The sequence below is a fragment of the Lissotriton vulgaris genome, chromosome 9 (assembly GCF_964263255.1).
Source record: "Lissotriton vulgaris chromosome 9, aLisVul1.2, whole genome shotgun sequence".
NCBI classification, from domain to species: Eukaryota; Metazoa; Chordata; class Amphibia; order Caudata; family Salamandridae; genus Lissotriton; species Lissotriton vulgaris.
In genome coordinates this window covers 976,803,461-976,826,221 of record NC_141697.1, presented here as the reverse complement: position 1 = coordinate 976,826,221, position 22,761 = coordinate 976,803,461, and the positions used below count along the sequence as shown (strand labels likewise).

Genomic DNA, 22,761 nt, shown 5'->3' with positions numbered 1-22,761 from the left:
AACTAAGGCCTGGGAGACGCTCCACTTATACTTAACTGAGGTATCGATGACGTCACCAGAAGACTCGGCTATCGTTCTGCTCTACCAAGGATCAAGGGTCCAAAACAGGGCGATAGTCAGGGCAGCAGTCCTTCGTAGCCGTCGGGACGCGGGGAACCTCGCAGCAAAGACCTTCGGACCACGTCGACATACAGGGGTCGCTGAAGTGGTTGGCCGTCCTCCGGAATTTTCACACGAAGCTCCTCACGAACCTCTGGCTTGGACCGGTACCGCTGATACCGCCCCCACGCTGGGCACCAATTGAAGTACCGGGTTTTTAGGAACCCGGCGGTGCCAGGGAGAACACCCGAAGACTTCGAGTCCTTCCTGTTTCAGACTACAGAAACACAGAGTCTTCTTGGTGAAGTCAAAGATTGTATGGCTGCAACCAGTAACAGGTATCCTAGAAGTACAACAGCATGTATGTTCTCAGGAGACTGCTCAAACTTACAAAGCCAGTCTTCTTCTTTTATACAAAATAATAAGCTTCGGGCAAACATTCCTTATTTTAAAGTAGGCCATACACATATTTCTACTACAAAGAGAAAGCAGAGTCATGATGACAAACACATTTTTCAGTCCGTCCAACCCATAATTGATTATCCGGCAAGACCCAGTACTTCCGTCAGATATCGACAGACCCCCAATAAAATCGGGCACCTCCTCCTCGTAAAGCGAGTCATAAAGCAAGAAACAGGGACAGGTGTGTGTAAGATAGGACAAGGTTTGCGTGCGATGAAAGGCTTATGGTATGTTGTGCCTTGATACTAACCTCACTCGGCCACTGGGATGGGGCCCTGCCGAACAAGTTTGGCTGCAGGCAGTGGAGTCAGCTTGCCCAGGTCACAGCGGAGTCAGCAAAGGTGTACGTGTCCTTCGGACTCGTTTTGGCCTCAGTCATTTGGCTATGTGAGGGCAATCACAAAATGGATGCCGTTCACAAAATGGAACTCGAGGGTTCATGACGGAAATGCTGATTTCAGGGTGATTTCGTCACTCGATTATGACGAAAATGCTTGTGTATGCCGCACTCGTCATTTGCGGTTCGCTGATACCAAAATTGTCATGAATCGACGATATTTATAACACGGGTCCAGAATTTCCAGTACCACAGAGCGGGAGCCTTTGAAATCTGATGCTGAGGCACAGACAAATGGTGGTGTGTTGTGTGGCTGGCGATGGTGTGCACGCGCATAGATCACATGAACTGTTTGCGATCCGCAGCCGTTTTGGTAGACTTTTCTTTTCCGCTTACTATAATCTCGCCGAAGCAATGAGCAAGCGCATTGGCTCAGGCGAGACCTAAAAAAGGGCATATCTACTGGTTTTTGATGCTCCCTTCACAAGTGACATGACGTCTGCGCCTCTGTTCCCTCAGTAATGATCATATACAATCAGTCAGCTGGGGGCAGACTCACTGGGCATCGTCATCAAGACTATGAGCATTGGTTAGAGCCGAGTCTGCCTGTTCATAAGCGGACTGTATAGTTTCACTGCGAAAGCGGGCTACCATAGCCTCCGCAGGAAGTGGAGTGCCAAGGAGTTACGGTAAATTCTGACCGACTGCAGGAGATCTCTGCCTTTGGCAGCAACATGGAGAATGTAAGCTTTTGTGGTTGAGCAGCACTGATCGGAGCCTACGTTAGCATAAAGCACGTTATGTAATTAGATATTGTAATAATGCGCTTCACACTGTTCACGCAACAATAACCGAGAGTCGAGCCACTATAAAAGAAATTACACAAGGTAATGGAATCCTTGTAGGAAACTCCTAAACGGACACCTGGCCTTACAAAAGAGCATCAGAGGACACTGCAAGGGCTTCTTTCTCATTCTACCTGATCAGAGCTAACCATCTCCCTCTCTCTGATCTTGATTCTAGACAGTCCGGTTCACCTGTCTCAATATACACCATGTTAGTGAAGTTAATGTTAACTTCTCTGGAATACACACAGTGGAGCACCCAGGGAGAGTCGGTAGGGAATGGTACAAATGTTGCTTGATTTCAGTGACTGGTGCATGGCTGATCCCTCAAGTCTATCCGGGTATTGGATGGGCTACATTTTGGGATGAATAAGATAGAAAGTGCCGCTTTTGAAGCTATTTTTTAGAGGATTACAAAGTGCCCCAATATAACTGAGCTTCAAAGATATGTAAACATCTACAGACCTAATGAGGGAGTAAGACCCTGCACTTCCTATCTATCTCTGAGCGGTCTCTTGAGGGCCATTAAAGGGTGTCTTAAAGTACAGCCTTTACCTCCAGTACCAGCACTTCAGAAATTTCCAGTATAAACCACTGTGGTTCCTTTTTCCTGCAGATCACCAAGGAATTCTAATGACGCAGTCTGTGGTCCTCATAGGCAACATCGCAACCCATCTAAATGCATGCCCTGGTCAGTCTCACTGCCTCCTGCATCAGCAACTTAAGGGGAAGTACCTCTCAGACTACTGTTGGCCAGTGGATGGCCCTTCAACAAATCCCAGAATCATTCAATGCAACATTTGCAACGTTTTCCACTTTAATAGTTGACAGTAACACTTGGCAGCAGCCATCTTGGTACAGCCTGCTGCTTTCCAACAAGACAAAGAGAGGCATATCTTACTTTGCTACATTATGTGGTGGACTAGTGCCAAATCATTGATAAAGTAACACATGGGAAGTACAAGAAGGGATTAAGGGAATAACGCAGCCTGCATCGGTTGGGGCACAAAGACACGTATATTAATACAAAGATTGTATTATTCATGGCGCTTGCGAAGGAAAGCAAGTGATTAACAAATTAACCAGTGGGTTCCAGAACACCTATATTTACTTTTTTCAATCTATGACGGGTGCCAGTGCACCTTAGTGCATTCCCTAGCTCTGGACACGCCCAATGGTTAGACAGCCATATTCATCCATGGCTCCATAACACTGAGGCGTTTGATCCTTTATCTGGAGTCTGCGCTGACCAGATATGTCACGCAAGACAAAGGTGATGAAAGAGTTGGAGTCTGTCAGACCTGTCCGTCAAGAGTGCAGTGTGTTTACACAACTATCCAGCCGCCACGGCTGTACTCTGCTCACATTACCTGCTTTATTTATTCATTCACTACGAGAGGGTGTCAGTGCGCTGTGCATACAAGAGACTGAAGTTACACACTTCAACAACACATAAAAAGACTCTCCCACGAATCAAGCATGGGTGATTATTATTATGAGAACAAGCTGAGGCAGGGAGATAAGCGAAACAGAAAGCAGCTTAGTATCCGGGCTGTGAGGAGACCTGGGAGGGCGGGGGCTGCCCGCGCATGCGTGCCATTTCTAACTTTCGTGGTGAAGAGGGAGCCCCGGCTCCAAAGCGAAGTGGGGGAGCTGAAGTCCCGAGTCCCAGGAGGGGTCCGGGTGAAGACCAGCGGATAGCACTGCGGGGCTCCCATGCCTAAGGGGAGAGCCCGCAGCCAGCTGCTGAGCAGTTCCCCCTGCAGACCGGCTGAGTGGGGGAATCTCCATTAGTGGAATGATTGTGCCGATTTGGGGGGGGGGGGGTTGTGTGTGTGTGTATGCGTATGTGTGTAGGTGTGTGTGTATGCATGTGTATGTGTGTGTGTAGGTGTGTGTGTGTATGATTCTGTGTGTGTATGCGTGTATGTGTGTGTGACTATTGCAGGAGGCTGACTTGCCTCAGCAGCGGGACAGGAGATGGGCACAGCGCGTGGGTGTACGTGCGCGCACACATGCTGAAATCGCCGAGAGCTCTGCGCGCGTGCCCATCCCCTGTCCCACTTCCAGAGCAAGTCGCTAACAATAGAGGCTTCGCTGGACAGCAGTGCTTCGCGCTGCTTACACCAGCTCGACCTAAACATAAAGGACCTGCGGAAGAACCACAGACGGCTTATCAATCAGCCAAAAAATACACAATTGTCAGGGGGGCTGTACCTGCACCCAACAGTAGAGAGGGGCCAACCTAAGGACCCAAAGGCACATCAAACCACACAGAGCAGACGGTCCAACCGAAACACTAAAGTCCAGAAAAAGAAAAAGGTGGGATAACGCCGCCCGTAAAGCACCGGAGGACCAACAAGCCAAGCTTACGGAGGGAGAGGGGGACGGACCCCCGCAAGAAGCCGTTGAATAGCGGAGTCCATGTGGATGTTAAACAAAAGAACCCCATCAAAAGGCAGGTCAACCAGACACTCTTTAATATTCTCAGGAAAAACCCGATCCCGCAACCAAGCATGGCAACGGAGAGCCACAGAGCTGGCCATATCACGGCCAAGAGCATCAGCAACATCCAAGGCCGCACGGAAAATAAACGCGGCCAACTCCCGACCATCCAACACATGGTGCCGTAGATCAGCGCTGGCACCTTCGTGGGAGACCGAGACAGAAGGGACTCCACAGAATCCCACAGGCTGGAGGTAGCCCTCGCCAACACACAAAGTGTGTTGAGCGCTCGCAAAGCAGCACTGGAGGAAGCGCAGATGTTACGCCCCCATGAATCCAACCACCGGGCCTCCCGCGACAAAGTAAACAACACCCAAAACAGGGAAGGAAAACTAGTCTGCAGAAGAGGGCCCTGGGTAGAAGGGTGGAAAGAAAGGCAGACTGGATCGCGCGGAGCAGGATGATGGCGATATAGGATCGGCAGAGGCACCGGATCACCCGTGGCAGGACGCCACTAGAAGAGAATTGCGGAGCGAAGCTTCGAAAGGAAGAAGCTGCTCTCGCCCACCAGAGCCCTGGTGGAGAACTTCCAACAGATGATCCGCAGGGAATGGGGTGACGGGGTCACCCATCCGCAAAATTCCAGCGGCCGTGGAAGTGGTCCGCACAAAGGCTACACTTGCCTCCGTAGGGTGTCGCGGGGGAGAAAGCAATTCCTCAGTGGGTGACTGCTGTAAACTAAGCCTTCCATCCCCAAGTCCAGTTGGAGGAATAAACGGCCAGCCCCTGAATAGAGGCGGATCCACGGACGAGTGCGAGGCCTCTGGGGAAGGCGGAGAAGCCAACGGAGCCACCAACAGCGAGCTGCGGAAGAGAGGGTCAGAGGGTTGAGGCCGCGGGGACGGCAAGGAACCCTCCCTGGAAGACGCCGGTGAAAAAGCAACGACACAACGTCCCGTCTCCGGAGAACAAGAGACCAGGAGATTACAAACCTCCGGAGAGGAAGGAACCTCCGGAGACGAGTCAAGGACCCAATGCCGGCACAGCGCCGTGGAGTCCACCACAGGCGCCGGCGCAATGTCGATTGGCACTGGAGTGGCCACCGGGGGTGCCAAGTCGACCTCCACCACCATGTGCTCCCTAGGAGAATGAGGCAGGATCGGAGCGGGTTCGGCTATGGAACAGTGCCAAAAAGGCGCCAGCTTGACCTCACATGAGGCAGCCACCTGCATAGAGGACCCAGAGGGGTGCAGGAAGGCGTCCCGGCTTCCATGCACGGCACTGCCAGGGCCGGGGAGGAAGGCCTTTGGTGCCGGAAAGGCGTCAGTCCGGCCTCTGGCAAGGCAGCCGCCTGCCCAGAGGACCAAGGGGGACACAGAGACAAGCCACGAGTCCCGGCGACCTCCTGCAACACCACAGGGAGCCCCGCAGGGCTTTGTAGTGAGGCAGGGGCGCCGCGGGTCGAAGAGGGGAACCCCACAGGGCCGCACCTTGACAACACCACACCCCCACATCCCAAAGCCAAACTCGTCGGCACCAGGGTTGAAGCCGCCGGCGACTCTGCGGAAGGCCCTGCACAAGGCAAGGGGTCCGGGGACTTCTCAGGGAGAGGAGGGGGGCCAAAGAAGCCTGCAGAGCCGCAGCGTAGGCTTTCATTTGGGCCCTAGTCGCCCCGACGCCAGGAAATGGCGGGTAGGGTGGCGAGGGCGCACTTCTCTAGGGGAACACGCGCCCTATGTCGAACGAGGACAAGGCCTCGGAGACAAGCTGCAGAACCTACCAGCAGGTGAGCGACGCCCTTGGGGCAGGGGCGAGGGGCGATGTCGCAGTCTGAATCGGCGGCTCCTGGCTTGTGAAGTGGGGGACTGACGCTGAAACAAGACCGACCTGGACAAGCGAGCTGACAGCAATTTCATCCGGGCGCTCCCGCCGGGACTTCGGTTTGAGGTGCTGACAAACATCGCAGTCCGTAGAGTCATGGTGCTCACCCAAACACCACATGAGGGTACGTCGCCGACATCTGACGTGCACAAGAAGTACACATCTTGAAGCCCGAAGGCATTCGCACACTGTTCCTCAACGCAAAAGCGTGAAAGAGGCCTGAAAACAGGTCAGAACACGATCCAGATCCGCGTTGCATGCGGAAAAGAGAAAAAACTTATGTTGGCGCGCTGAGGTGGGGCTTATGTGACTTTGCTGACGTCACACCTGCAGACGACGTCAGGTCGGAGTCACGTGGTACCGCCCCCAGGCGCGCAGAGATGCTGTGGCAAAGAAAAAATTCCGGATCCAGTCTCACGCCTGGGGATAATTCTACGTTAAGGAATCTGCGGCTAGTAGTCTCTATCAGATAAGAAGACTCAATGTTAGTAACATAAATAGTCTCACCTGTGCCCCATTTTTAGTGTCAATTATTTAATTTTCAATTAAAAAGAACAAATGATTTACCTTCGGTGACGCCTTTTCTGGTACTGACTAACAGCAGATTCCTTACCGTAGAACATTCTGCAGGCGTTAGACTGTATCAGGAAAATCTTGAAAAGTAACTACATGCGGTAGGTGACATTAACCCCTTCGATGCTCATGACGAGCTCAGCTTGTCATGAGGCACGGTTGAGCTGTGCTGATGACGAGCTGAGCTCGTCATGAACAATGGTAAATCTGGGAATGCAGCACCGGGGGAGAATACCTTTAGCATTGAAGGTGTTAAAGGCTATGTGACTACGTTGTCTGCACTGGATGTGATGTGCGTGGTGCATATATAGGAGCAACCCCAGCATACTGATGTCAGTTTCTTTTTTTGACACATTCCATGCCCACATACGCAGAGCCTTGTCAGAAACGTTGTGACCAGTTTGCTCAATCTACAGAGGACATTCCTGAGGAAGGACTACAGTTCGCAGAGTGGTGAGGAAGGGAGGGTCGATATGGAATCTGTGGTTAGATAGAGTCTCTACCACAATAAGGCATTACCAAAGGTAAGTTGCTTGTTCTTCTGGAAAAGACTTCCAGTCGCACATACCTAAGATTAGAATAGATACCACAGCAATAACCTCCCCGGAGGAGGGACTCCGAACTGGCTTAAACCAGAAAGTCTGCAAGAACCGAGCTGGCAGAATGCCCATTTCAATGGACCCGACTGTCCAGACAATAGTGCTACGTGAATGTATGGAGCGAGGTCCACGTAGCCGCATGACAGTTGTTGACGAGAGGCACTCTCATGTGCCAAAGCAGTAGTCTCAGCTTTGGTTGAGGTGGAGTGAGCTCTCAAAACCTTCCGGAGGCGTCTTTTTCGCTAATGCGAAGCAGATCTTTATGCAGAGTACAATCAATCAAGAGATGGTTCTTTTTTCACTACCATGCCATTCTTTGCTGTGGTGAATCCAATGAATAGCTGATCCTCCAGTCAGTGCAAACCTTTAAAGAACCAAGTTCAGGTGGGTGACTTAAACCAGGAAGGATGATTCAGCAACTACAGAAAGGCTGAATTAACCAACAAATATCCCTTAACAGTGTCCATCACCAGACCTTCCGGGCCAATAACAACAAATCAGTAACACCTCAGACAGTTTGACATGAAGTAGGTCAACATGCTTGGCTGAACACCAAGCCACATACGTGTCCCAACGGCAGGCATATATAGATATCGTTGAGGGACACTCAACTGTCACAGCTCAATCATCTCCAGGCATGAAGATGAAGTGGCCTGGTTTGGGTGCAAGACCCTGCCCTGCTGCTGCAACAGGAGATCCTCTTGAAGAGACAGCCTTATCGGAGGGACAGATCCTCATTCCCAGTAATTCAGGATACATACTACGTGCCCAGTTCGGAGCCACTAGGATGACTTGTGCCCGCTCTGTCCCGATCTTTTTGAGGACTCAGGGCAAGAGGGGTATAGGCGAAAGGTGTGCAGGAGACTCAAGTTCTTCTCCAAGAGGAACAAGTCTCCAAGGGAGAGCTGCTTTGGAAATCCAACATGCAGAGCTGACAGTGTTCTCGGCAGTGGTGAATAGATTGCGTCAAGGTTCTTGCAATTCGTGAAGAGATCTTGCACCTCCTCCTGGCGTAGACACCATTTGTGATCCTCAAGGTACCGACAGCTAAGTTTGTCTGCCCTGGCATTCAGAGATCCCGCCAGGTGTTGTACGACCAGAAAGATGTCCTGACGTTCCAGGCATGTCTAGAGGAGCAGGGCCTCCTGGCACAGAGTGCCCGACCCAATTCCACCCTGCCAAGCTTGTTGCAGTACCAAATGTGGGGTTAAACACCTCACCAGCCTCTCTTTGAAAGATAGCCTGCAACTCCAAAAAGTTGATTTGAGCCCAGGTCTCTGCAGGAGACCAGAGTCCTCCGGTGTCCACCCCTCCCAAGTGGCCACCCCATCCTAGAAGCGATGCGTAGGTCACCACTGTCAGCTCTGTGAGGGAAATGGAGAGGGGTCTATCGCTGACACGATTCGATAAGCATGATCAATTGCAGTCTCCTCCGAAATCTGGACACGATCAGAGAGATTACCCTGCTGCTGTACCAGTGGGTCTTTAGAGCCCACTGCAGAGCTCACATGTGCAACCTGACATGCTTCACCAGCAGAATGCAGGAGGCAATAAGACCCATCAGGCTCAGTCAGTCACACCAAAATCCAGGACAGATGCAGAAACAATGGGATCCTAAACCAAATGGCCTGGACTTTCCTCACCAAAGTGGGGGATGACTGCTACCTGGGGTGAGTTCGCCTTCATCAGCCATTCGTTGAAGTAAGGACAGTCTGAGACCTTGACTTCTGAAGATGAGCAGCAAGCACAGCCATCACTTTCGTGAACAGCAGAGGCGCACTGGTGATGCCAAAAGGGAGCACAGAAAACTGGAAATGCCCTGAGCCCACCATGATCCGCAGATAACATCTGTAGGCCTGCAAGAAGGAGACATGAAAATATGCATCCTGTGGGCCCGACGCTAACATACAGTCTCCAGGGTCCAGGGTAGACAAGACCTGGGCATGGTGAGGGTGAGTATATGGAACCTGTCTTTACTCAGTAAGGCATTGAGAGAATGAAGGTCTAGAATAGGGTGGAGGCCTCTGTCATTTTCAAGGCACCAGAAAGTATCAGAAGTAGCACCCACAACCTTACTTCTGTTGTCAGAACACTTTCAATGGCCCCTTTGGCTACGAGAGCCTGCAACTCCTTATGTAACAAGGACAGGTGGTCATCCAACAGCTGTTGTATGGACCCTGGCATGGGATATGGGGTTTAAAGGGATGGGAGGGCATAATCACCCATGAATGAATCGACAGTCTGAAATCCCTGTAAAAAGTGCAAGAATCTCCCTTCTACTGGACAGTGGTGCATTGAGGAGGGCGCACTAAAGATATTTTTTTGCCAGGGGCGCAGCGGGAGAGTTGAGGACTGGGCAGTATGGTGCCCCAGGTATCCAAGATCTGTGTGAACATCTGCTGTGGACATGAAAAGGATTGGTAGCCTGTTGGCCCTGCGGGTACTGCTGGTATTGGTGGGGCTGAAGCCCCTAATGTAACCAGGGGAAGAATGAAACAACAAATGTGGTTGGCGGGGCAGCAGACAATCCCAAGGAGTGAGCCTTGACCCTGCTATCCTTCAATGGCTCCAGCAAACATCTACCTTGTGGCCAAACAGGCGAGAGCCTTCTAAGGGCAAGTCAATAAGGTTCGACTGGACATTTCCTGAAAAGGCAGTTGATCGGAATCAAGCATGGCGCCTAAAAGCCACCATGGAGCCCATTGCTCTGCCAACTCAGCGGTGTTCAAGTCACACCTTATGGTAAATCCGTCAGTGGGGTTTAATTGACCTTATGGTAAATATCGCTGCGTCTGGGTCATCGAGCATGGTTAGTGTGAGAATCGCACAAGCTTCCTCTGGGACTATGGGCAGCACCTGTGCCACCAAGTTCCACACAGTGTGAAAGTAGCAACTCATAAAGCAGGAGTTAATAACTGACCGCAAGGAAAGGCTGAATAAGGGGAAAATATTTTCCCAATTGTCTCCATTCTTTTGGACTCCCAATTTAGGGGCCCAGTGGGAAAAGTACCTAGGTTCACTCTGGCTGCTGAAGCCAGCACCACCAAACTCTTAGGGGTGGGGTGCTGGATAAAGAATGTTGAGTCCCCTAGGCGTAGGGTGGTGATGACGGACAACCTAGCGGATGACGAGGACCTTTGAGCAAGGTTTTCACCAGGCCCTAAGAAGACATCCGTGAAGGCTTGATTAAATGGAAGCGGCGGCTCTGTACTAGTTTGCTGAAGAACCTCAGCTAACTTCCACTAATGGGAGCTGGCAATCAAGAGTCTCAGCTGCGCTCCTCATGGCCATGGCAATTATGCACTTTCCTTAGTGGGCGGACCAGGTGGAGAGACAAAACCCAAAACCGGAGTACGGAGAAATGTCTAGCCCACTTGCATCACCCAATTACTCTCACCAGTTCTCCCCCAGGAATTACTGAGCGAAATCATCAGTGGGGTCGGACCATGCTCTGCAGGTGGAGTGCAGAGTGACTCCTGGAGGCCCCTGTGCTCCTTCTGTGGACTTGAAAGAGCACAGTGAAGTCTAGCAATGCTTCAGCCTCTTCTTCTTTGACTTACCCAACAACAAGCTTGACTTCGAGGACAACCAGTCGTGGGAACGACCGTGGAAGTCGGCCAGAGATCGTCTGCGGGACCGAGACCATCCATGGGCGCAACGCAGGAAAAGTTGTAGCTGCAACGTGAGCATTGACATCTCTGAAATCCCCTTCGGGTGCATCGAAAGACAGTGAGAGCAAGAGCCATCTTGCCAAAGGCGCGTCTGTCAGGGAAAGACCCAGCGACAAATGGTCTGTTTCTGCACTGCCTGACCTTTCTTACCTCCCACGTACCCCAAAACGAGTTGGTCATCTACCCTGAACTCGTTTGTGTGGTCTAGGTAGAACGACAATGCTCTTTTTGGGTCCAGATGGTGGAGAAGCTACTTTCCCTTAGATGGATGCGGGGGAGCAAAAAGGGTGGGCAGTGTGATTGATTGACAGAGATGGAATGGGGTCACCATCTTCTACAAGAATGAAGCCTGGGTGAGAAGCACCACTTTAACATCAAAGAGCATGAAATAGGGAGGCTTGGATGACAATACCTGCAACTCACTCACTATCCGGGCAGATGTTATTGCACCTAGAAAGGCTGTGTTCATGGTAAGCAGCCGGAGGGGATTATTATGCAATTGGTCGACAGGAGCACACGGGAAATGTGAGGACCAAATTAAGATCCCATTGAGGTATAACAAAGGGCGTAATTGGAAACATAAGTAGAAGCCATTTTACGAATCTAAGTACAACTGGAGATTTAAAGAGAGAAGGTTGATCTGGCAGCTGCAAGAAAGCAGACAGAGCAGAAAGATTACCCTTGAGCGTACACCACGCAGAGCCCTGCTGGGCAAGGGTAAGAATAAAAAGGATAGCAGATAAAGAGGCAGAAAGAGGGTCATCGACCTTTGTGTACAATATTTTACAAACTTTTGCCAACGGCAGGCGTATACTGTTTTAGTGGAGGGACGCCTGGCTGCCAAGATAACCTCACATACTTTAGGAGGAATGTCAAAAGCTATCATATGCCGCCGCTCAATCTCCATGCATGGAGGCAGAGACTTTACAGGTTCAGGTGAAAGACCCTCCACTGCTGCTGCGACAGAAGATCCTCCGAAGGGGCAGCCTGGTCAGAGGATCGATGCTCATTTTCAGACGCTCTGGATAACAGATTCTCCTTGCCCAGTCCGGAGCCAAAAGAATGACTTGGGCTCAGTTGTTCTTGATCTTCTGAGAACCCTGAGCAGAAATGGTATGGGCGGAAAGGCATACAGCAGGAGTGAGCTCCACAAGCGACAACAAAAAGTGTAGCCGAGCGATAACCACCTTGGAAACTGCAGTGTGCAAAACTGCTGATATTGCGCATTCTCTTCAGAGGCGAATCAATCTAACCAAGGCTCTCACCAAGGCTCTCCCCACTGCCGAAAGAGACCTTGTGCCACCTCTGACCGGAGTCGCCATTTGTGATTCGCTAGGCATCAATGACTGAGTTTATCTGCCCTGGCGTTCAGAGAACCTGCCAGGTGTTGAACCACCAGGGTTATGCCCTGCTGTTCCAGCTATGTCCAGAGACGCAGGGCCTCTTGATAAAGGGTCCATTACCCCACCCTGCCCTGTTTGTTGCAGTGCCACATGACAGTGGTGTTGTCCGTGAACGCCCGTACTAACTTCCCTTTGACAGAGGAAAGAAATGCTTTCCATGCCAAACAGATCACTCAAAGCTCCAACAAATTTAAGTGGAGCCCGACTCTGCCGGAGACCAGTGTCACCTGATTTCCATCTCTCCCAGATGGCTGCCCCATCCCAGGAGTGACACATCTGTCACCACTGTGTGATCTGGTTGGTGAAGGTAGAGGGGGTCTGCCTCTGACCCATTCGCAGTTTCTTATCCACCACTGTAGGTCCTTTGCAGTTCCTTCTGAGATTTGGACCATGTCAGGGAGATTCCCCTGATGCTGCGCCCACTGGAACTTCAGATCACAACCACTGCAGGGCCTGCATACACCATCTGGTGGGTTTTACCAATAGGATGCCGGGCCATGTGGCCCAGCAGCCTCAGAGTCAGTTTCACTGAAATCCAGGATAGAGGCTGAAACATCAGTATCATAACCTGAATAGCCTGGAAACGCTGCTCTGGAGGATAAGCCTGAAAATGCACTGTGTCCAGAAGGGCTCAGATAAAAGGAAGTGTCTGGGAAGGAGGTAATGCAGGACGTCTGCTGTGGTCTGGAGGTGGGAGACGACAGTCTGGTGCGGAGCCGCCTTCAACAGCCAGTCGCCGATGTAGGGGAAGACTAAAATCCCTAACCTACGCAGATGAGCTGCAACAACCACCATCACCTTGGTGAAAACCCGAGGGGACCTGGTAAGGCCAAAAGGGAGCACAGTGAACTAAAGTGCTCGTGGCCTACCTTGAACCGCAGGTAAAGTCTGTGGCCTGGCAGGATGGGGAAGTGAAAATGCGCATACTGCAAGTCCAATGCTAACAGGCAGTCTTCTTGGTCTAGGACAGACAAGACTTGAGCCAACATGAGCATCCTGACCTTCTCCTTTTTGAGGAAGAGATTAATGGTCTGAAGATCCAAAATGGGCCACAACCCTTTGTTCTTCTTCGCAATCAGAAAGTAGCAGGAATGGGCAACCACTGCCTACCTCTGAAACCGGGACCCTCACTATAGCCCCCTTGGCCAGGAAAGCTGTAACTTCCATTGGAGTAAAGTTAAATGAACCACCGCCAGCAGTTCTTCAGGTGGTGGAATAGGAGCAGGAAAAGAAATGAAAGGCAGAGAATAGCCCTCCTAAATGATTAAAACAAAAAACACTTGTTTGACGTTATGAACCTCCAGTGAGGGAGATGATGTATTTTCCCACCAACTGGACTAACATGGTTTTGCAGAATCAGACTAGGAGTGCTTGGAGGCTGCGGCTGCCGAGGGCTGAGTGACAGACGATTTCTGGTTTCCATTCCGAGGTCGAAATAAACCGCGCCCACGACCTCGCACAACTTGGGAAGTCTGCACAGGAGGGTGGCTGGGATACAATTGGCACGGTTGGAAACTCCTTCCACTGCTACGAAAAGGGCGAAAGCTAGACTGGCCATGTGGTGCTACTGAGAGGCCCAAGGATCTGGTCATAGCACGAGAATCCTTGAAGCGCCCCAAGGCCGAATCTGCCTTCTCTCCAAAGCGACAAGACCCGTCAAAAGGCATGGCCATCAAATTAACCTGAACATCACCCGAGAAGCCAGCCGTTCTCAGGCAGGTGTGGCGCCGTAAGGCTGCTGTTGATGAAACTGCTCTCCCCAGCGAGTTAGTTGTGTCAAGGCCACACCTAATGGTGAATTTTGCTGCTTCTCTCCTGTCCTTCACTGCCTGGGAGAGTACGGCCGGGCCTCCTTCGGGACCAGCACTTGCGCATCTGTCTCCCAAAGAGAGAAGGAGAAACTGCACAATAAGCTTGAGGTATTCACCGACCACAATGCCAGACTGGCGGAGGAAAACGTCTTCCCAAGTGCTTCCAGTCTCTTGGATTCCCTATTCAGAAGGGAATGCACCATGAGAAGTAGAGGCCTGCACCACCAAGCTCTCAGGGGGGGAGTGTTGACTGAGGTACCTTGGGTCGCCTGGAGCTGGGCGTTGGAGGCTTGCAATTGTCCTGTTCACAGGAGCCCCTCCACTAGGCTTGGACCATGAGCCTAGTAGGACATCAGTAAGTGCCTCATTAAAGGGCAATAGGGGTTCAGAAGTAGAAGCCCCAGGCTGAAGCACATCGGTCAGAAGATTAGTCCTGACCTGCACAGAGGGCAACTCTGGTCCAAGGAACTTAGCTGCCCTCCTCACCATCATGGCATGAGAAGCCTCCTCCTCTGTAGCCACAGTTGGAGGAGAAAGCATGCCAGTATCTGGAGATGTGTCTAGTCCACTGGCCTCCCCAAGTTCCCCATACCAGTACATCTGTTCAAGACACATCCTGGTGTTCCAAAGGGTCCATAGACCCCTCCCAATCCTCTCCCGTGCCTAAAAGAAAGTCTTGAAAATGACCAGGCGATAACTTAGAACCTCTGGGTTCCACCAGCGCCTAGTGATGTTGATCAACACATCGGGGAGAAGGATGGGGCTGAGATGCCAGCGGAGCTGATGGCACTAACATCTGGTCCGAAGCTGAGGAAAGCCGCATTGGAACGACCAGCATAATCCCGAATATGCTCTATGATGCCCCACTGGCGCTCTGGCTGAAGCAGACGGCATCAAATCAAATGGCCCACTCAAATACGTAGCCCAAGGCCTCGTAAACCTCTTTGAATTGAGCAGGAGTCGCTTCGGCTTATGAAAAATGGGGAGGCGGGAAGTTGACTTTGGCTCCAGCTCCGCAGAAGCACGCCTAGAGTGTCGGTGCTCCAAAAGTAGTCGTCCGCTTGGACTACTACTTCTCGGGCCTCTTCCCCGAGTGTCCCGAAGACCTCGAATGAGAGGAAGAGGATTTGGGGCTCCAGCAGCAGTCCTGTGACCTCCTCTTCTTCGGAGGGACTCTCGGCGGTGTGCCGCTGGATGGTGTCGACTGCTGGGCCACAAGGAGCTTCAAATCCCTCTCCCGCAAGGCCTTAGGAGCCATAGCCCAACAGTCAAAGCAAGACTTTGAGTCCTGGTTGCGCTCGAGACACCTGAGATAGACGAGGTGGGGTTGTTTACCGACATTCTCGAAAAAAGAAGTCAACAAAAAGTAAAAAAACCTTTCAAAAAGCAACAGAGAGGTAGCTCTTCCTGGTTCGGTGCTTACCTAGCATGTAAAGAAAAGAACAGACGTCCACATGCCTGGGTCACGCCTATATACTGCAACGTCATAACCGATGCAAACAATACAGAAGTCGTGCAGAGCCAAATGGAGCCACCAAAGGAACGCATATGTAGGCACCACACACGAAAAACACACAAGATGATGGACGGAATGTTGCACATTGGCAAAACATTCACCCCCAGTCAGAGATCTGGGTTTAATCCATCGTTATTTTGCTCATCAAGCCACCCCAGTTCAGACATGTCACATCCAGCGTGGATGAAGTTGGAGCGGAGCCATCGGCCCCACCTACCGACACGCAGAGGTCCTGTTCAAGATTGTCTGGAGCTAGTTTGACACCTGAAGAGTATTCTAAGGTAAGGAACCTGTGGTAAGAAGTCTCTTCCAAAAAGTGTGGCTTTGCAAGATGTAGGTGTACTGATTAAAAGCATCTGCCTGTGAGCAAAACCCAATTGGTTTGACACCCTTAGCATAAGAGCTACATTATACATCCATTTTGCTAATGATAACAGAATAATTTTCTTTAGGCCATATACGCCATATCATCATGGGTGCTATAAATAATTTGGCCTGGGGAGTGAGCCAAAATACCCACACTATTTGTGAGCTCGGATATTTAGGCGCTCAATCTTGGTGAATTCAGAGCATTTTTAACCTTTGGTCACTTGTGGATTTGAGGACCAGCTTCTAATTAAGCTCCTGACATAATTTTCTAAGGTCCCAACGTGGCTGCTAGTTGTGACCATTGACTTTTGAAAGTACCCACTCCTCAATGTACCTCTAAGTAGCAGGTAGGTGGGCTGCTGCTCTGCTTTCCCAATTGTAAATAGAGAACATCCACTGAAGTTTTACAATTGTTGTGCATCTGTTGGTTGTGGCACAGCCTGGTCACCGAAGCTTTGCTGTTTCTGCTCCTCTTTGGGCCTTTGAGAAGCCAGGCTCCCTTATCTGTGGGTGAGATTCATCTTTCCAAGGTCCAGAGGGCACTGCTATGAAGGAATGTGCCACTAGGGTCCTTGACTGAGGAGATAGTCGTAGAGTCTAGTATTGGCCGAAGCATTGGTATGGATGATTCCTAAACTTCTAGGGAAAGCAAGAGGTAAGCGAAACATACTGATCACAAGACAGTTGTGCCCCATGAGTGACTGTTTGGGAGGCACTGGCCAGGACAGAATTTGAGATTTCTGGAATGGAGGGCAAATTAAATAATACACTAGAAGATTGGCTCTGTTAGATGGTTCTGAGACGCAAGTTAAGTGAATTGATACCAAAGAGAAAATACTGGACTTTTCCCAGAGTCCCCAGAAAACAAGAACGGTTCCTCGATCAGAGACAAAAAGGTGCTCTCTTTTAAAAGACTGCATGCATCAACAAATTGAATGTGCATAAGAATAGGTTCTTGGATAGAGGGGACTTTTTTACTTTTCAGATTGGGGTGACCTGGAATGAAAGGTTCTATTTCTGTTGGGCTTGGAATGGAAAAAGGTGCTACGTACTGCAGCCCAGAAAGGTTGTGAGGTGGACTCGATAGCAAGATAAGTGAAATTACCTTCTGTTAGTGACAGCTGATAGAGAGTTCCCATTTCAGGGAGGTGTTTTAGGGAAATAAATTCTAAACTTTAAGATAGTATAAGACTTTGAACACAGGGGTGACAAACAGATAGTTCATGTTTAATTGTTTTCATTTTGGCCCAATGAATTCAATTAAAGACTATCCCAAAACTGTCCCAAGCTTTGGGGACCCCCAAATCACTACTGGTTAGTATATGCAAAGCTTATTTTATTTAGCTGTACAATGCTTAATTAAAAATGTATTAGAAAATAAATGTAGACTTTCAGATGGCCTCCTCTTAGTGAACACAGTGCCTCCTAATCAATATTTCCAGAACTGGTGCTACCAAGAGATGTGCAGGCCATCGGAGAAAATACGATGCAGCTTGCATCCAGGTGGTGGTGTACAACACACTGCAGACATAGCTAACTGAGTATCTGGAGAATGACTGCAACAAATACAATTCCACACGGAGAAGGGGCCTGATTAAGCAGAGTCATGACTACCTCTTCTCAGAGTTTGGGTTTTGTGCCTAGAGCTTCTTGGACTAAACTACAAAATCTAAGGCTCCCTCTCAGTGGCTTGGCACTCTCCACATGGCGAGCATACTATGACCAGTGAAGAGCCTGAAATATTTTCTGCTCAGGAGAGAGAAAGAGACTCAGACAGACCTAATCACAGAGGTTTCTGAGTGGTTGGATTTCAGCTGGTGTCTGCAATAAGTGAAAACAAACCTCCCCCATTAGCGATCCAAAGTGAATAGAGGGTTTTTTATCTTTTGGCACTGGATTCAGTCCTTAGTAGCCTGCCTGAGGCCACGTGGAACCAGTAAGGTATTGGAGATCCTCTGTACTTTGAACTTTACAGACACGGTGTAGCATAAAATAAGCAGGCGTTTGTCTCCCCTTCCACTGAAGCACTGGTTTTGGCTACCTCTTACTGGTGCCAGTGCAATAGCTAGCCATATAGCGACCTAGTCTGTCCATGTTGGGTGCTCTTGTAGAAGGAATTCTTCAATAGGTTGCTGGTAGCTCTGGCCATATATGTATGGTAAGGGTTTCCTACACACAAATCACATCCTCCTCTCCCCTAAATATGATAGAATATTTCAATATGAGGGCAGAACAAATCCCTTTGGTTATTGACACATGAGGTGTTTCTAAAAACTATATATCACCTACTGACTAAGGATCTGCAATTGAAACACGTCAGGCTTCATTTTTTCAGTCGCCACTTATGCTCTTGTTTTTAGCCAAATGTTTTTAATCCTGCTCTACATGTATTGGCTATTTTTCAGAACTTCTCAGGCTGTTGTATACTTCTTCAGTCTGTGCTTGAATCGTTTTGGTACAGGATTGAAAGTAAGCTGCAAACACCAACTTTAAGAATGCAGATGTTTTCAATCGGACTTAGACATTTTCCTTCCCAGTTCACTGCTATCTTTTAGACACTCATTTGGTTATATTCCAAAGACTGGCTTCTACAGGAGAGAGGAGCAATGTGCAAGAAGAGGTACAATTTAGAAATTGTAGAGAATCACGGAGCAAAGTGACCATACATATTTGTGATTGCTTGGCTTATGAGTTCACTTCCCATCACAGGACTAGGATATCACCTGTCCTACCCACAAACAAAAAAATAAAACAAATCACGGAAGCACTGCAAATGAGTACCATGAGCACCTAATGTAAGGAGCCAACATTGTATTATCCTAGTAAGCAAAGGTGGCAATTATTCTTAACAACAACTAATTGAAATGAACTAGGTATGATTAGGTATTCATATTTTATCTCTATACTGACTATGGACAACTTATTTCAACTGTTACATTTAATTATTTTAATGGTTTCTTTTAATTTTATTTTATCTGCAATGAAGAAGTTATGACATTTATATGCATGATATGTATTTGTAATTTTTTTTTATTTGAAATCTCTATTAAACGGGTAAGAAAACATGTTAGCTGTTATCAAAGAGCATAACTCTAGAAAATACATCTGCAATCTACTCCATTTCAGTCGTAGCTAAGAGCGTCCCTACAGTGAACGAGCAGTATTCAAAATGGAAGGCCCTGGCTTCACTGGTGGATGGAGTTGGAACTCTTGCATGGGAAAAATCAGAAGGGAAAGTTCAATCAGTGGTAACAAGCTGATATAATAAGGACGGTTGGTGCCGAGCGGTTATCTTTCTGGAGACTTTAGACCAACAGAGGGGGCCTGATATGTCCTATGGGCTTTAAAACCCCCTATTTCGCTCCCTGGATAAATCGACATAGCAGGTTGGCATGAAGCTCATGAAAAAAAAGGACTAAGCAGTACAAGGTGAAGCTTACCTAGGTTTGCTAAAAATGACTCAGTATCGTTTCTCTTGCTTTTGAACCTTCAGCAGTAGCTGCAACTGTCAGTACCAAACACGGTCTTTTCTTGCCTATCTTCTACTTCTCCGATTCAAAAGAATTCTGCACACCTGGATACAGGAAGGACCAAAAGAAGTGGCTTGCTAGAGAGTTCTGGGACAAATTAGCAATCTGTAGTTGGGACTCTGTGGCCTTGGTGTTCGACTTACATCTGTGAATGCAGCAGTGCATATGCGCGTAACATTCAGATATGGCACATTTGTCTGCCTTCTTAGTCTTAGAAAGCAGCTCAACAAAAACTGAACCCAAGGCCCATAAGTCTTAGAGGAATTTCAGTATAGCTGACATTCATCTGGAAATCTGTTAATACATGGTGACTCCTTGTGGAAACAAAATACTTTGTCACTTTGGGCTGGCTCATATGGCTGTCTTGAAGGAATCTGGCCTACCTTAACCATGTCTGTATATAGGCGTAAAAGGCACCACTGAACAGGTCCCAGTAATGCCAGGCTCACATATCTTGGAACACAGTTCTTAGATCAAAGAAGCACTTTGGAGAAAGTTTTGTGCTAGGAAGGCAATCAGTGACTTGAGGCATGTTGAATGTAGCAGCAGAAAAAGCGACTCATGTCATACAGTGGTGATGCTGGACCCCACACTGATGCTTGGGATTGATGATACTTCACATAGTTTGTCATATAACCCATGAAGGTAGACCGGGAGAACTCTTGGATTTCGGTTCCACTCCTGTTAGCAAGTGTGCTTTGCTGGGTGCCCTATTTTCATTTGACAAGGTTGGCCTTTTCCTTCTGGACAGTCTCTCCTGCTACGGGCCAGGCGAATTTCTTCCCTCTCTGACCAGGCAGGCTACTAGGTGCTAAACAGAACAGACAGCTCTACAGCATGGAGTGCATTCTTTAGGTGATATTCCGTCATCTCTAAGAGACTGGCTGTAGGACAGACGCCAGCGTTGGACCATAGTAGCTCTTCAAGTACTGTGTGGCGCAATCTAAAACATGGCCTCCTTTTCCTGACCACTGAAATGTTATGGACAAGCAGAGGCCTGAGCGAGCATGCTAGGTTTGCGTGTAAGTTGGGCTAAAGAAAAGCAGTATACTAGTTCCACATGAAGTTGGGTCATTCAAGGAAGGGCAACACACCTGTTTACCGTGCAGAGGGTATTTAGTTTCCAATATTTCTCCAGCCTTGTAAAAGTCCAATATTATTGGCTCCATAGATGCTTCTAGGAGGGATGCATAGAAAGTGCAGATTGGGCAGTGGGATGGGGTGCACAAGTTGCATCAGTGGGACCATAGCTCGGCACAACTTTTTCTTTCAGAAAACAGTTATATAACAACATTCCACCTTGGGGTATTGCTTTGTCTGCTAGAACAAACAAAGTGTCACCTTTTGCTACAGGCAAAGAAGTTGATTACAAAAGTAACTGAACCTAAACAGGAGTATGGCTGTGTTTGTATTAACCTAGAGGAGGAACCATCTTCTGACAGCACATGCACGGCAACATTATTTTATGTAAGTAATCAGGGACTATATTTTTGGGACTTCACATAGTTGATTCATATCAGTACAATTCGCATGATGTGTTCTTTGTAAATTTGACAAACTGCAGTTCACATACTGTTACATACAGAGCCAGATACTAAGGGTGGGGTAATGAAAACAGTGGTAGCCTGAGACTATGTTTATAAATTTTGATATAGTTGGCTTACTTGCATCACTCACTTTTTTACTTATATTTGTGCAAACACCAACATTTTATATGTGATCATTGCTGTGGTGTACTGTACTCTAAACTTTTATGATCTATATCTTAAGATCAAATAAAGATTTTGAAACAAACAGTACAATTCGCATTCTCAATTGCATACATTGTACTGTTGTTTTTGTTGCTATGTCTAGATAAAGTGAATATTTGTCAAGGAAGCTAAATAAAGTGAATTTTCGGAAAAAATGATAGTCTATATCAGCACAAAGCAGACTATTAATGAATCATTGAGATTTTGGAAGTGCGTAACCATATTTATTCTCTCATCCATTCCCTCATCTAAAATGTTGGAAGACGACACTGGTGGTGAGTCTTAGAAGTAGGAAGACAATGGCGTAATCTGGGTGTAAGTTGATACCACATTTTTCAGGGGATTCATTTGCATTGAAGCTTGGGGCAGAGGCATTGTCTGTCTGAATTGGGAAAAGAAAACTGGAAATCCCATGGGGTCCACAAGTTTCGCCAATGTACGACAACAGGAAACAAGATGTACCTTTGGCGATCATTTTCTGCTGTCCACCTTTATATTCTCTTCAGCCTCAGAAGATGTGGCACTTTACTGCCTGACAGGACCTACTCACAAGGGCCACAAAATGCACAGCATGGATACCCTGCTTTATCTGCACGTCTAATGGGGTGAAATTCTAACAGGACTGACTTAAATAACCCATCTTTAATAATTTTGAGGTACTGTTAACAGTATCTTTAAGAGTTAATTCTCATCCATCTCCTCGAGTGGTCATCCTCATAATCCCTAATGCCCAAACTATTTGCAAAACTTCACTTAAAGGTTTAAGTAGCTGCATATTGTGAGATGCTTAAGGGGTGGATTCTCAAACATCTATAGTTTTTTCTTGTGACTCTGAAGACAACGGGTATCTACTAGTGTTCTTAGTGGTCCATGAAATGGCTTAGACATTACAAAAATTAAATCAATCAGACAGATGCAAACAGACATTTGATTTATACCTTGACAAGGTTGACAAGAATGTGGAAATCACGGACAGCTAAGTTCCAGCGTAGAAGCTCCTCTGTTTGAACCTAAACATGTTCAATAGATCAAGTTAAATTAAACCAGTATTACACATTATGACATGTTACATTTGTACTAAATGGGTCAACAAAATAAAAGTATACTCTATTTCTAACTGGAGTTTGGTGATATTGTTTAGACACGTAGAACAAGTACTCAGAATTGGGCAGCAGAAATGAAAACAGATTTTGCATTAAAACACAATGCAATACAGCAGTAAAACAACCCCCTCAGTGCCACAGTTCAATGACCTGGAAAGTTATTCATTACCGGATAAAGCTGAGTTCTTTCAGAGAAAATAAATATTGAAGGAGAAGAGTTATGAATTTGTAAGATTATAAATGTCCAAGGTAATTACCCAATAGTTACCATGTTTCACATTCTAAACAACCTCTGATGCCAAAAGAGTACGAGGGCTACTTATAAGCAGCTTGGAACACTGATACTAAGTATTCATGGTGTCATGT

General features: G+C 48.1%; 1 protein-coding gene across 1 annotated transcript in view; it reads right to left on the bottom strand.

Annotated features, from left to right (window-relative positions):
- The window catches only part of FANCD2 (FA complementation group D2), a 1,101,131-nt gene that overhangs the window by 207,182 nt on the left and 871,188 nt on the right, over positions 1 to 22,761 (bottom strand). The window contains exon 38 of the mRNA XM_086938826.1: positions 22,231 to 22,302. Within this exon, the coding sequence (XP_086794952.1) occupies positions 22,231 to 22,302 (72 nt within the window). The remainder of the gene's footprint in view (positions 1 to 22,230; positions 22,303 to 22,761) is intronic.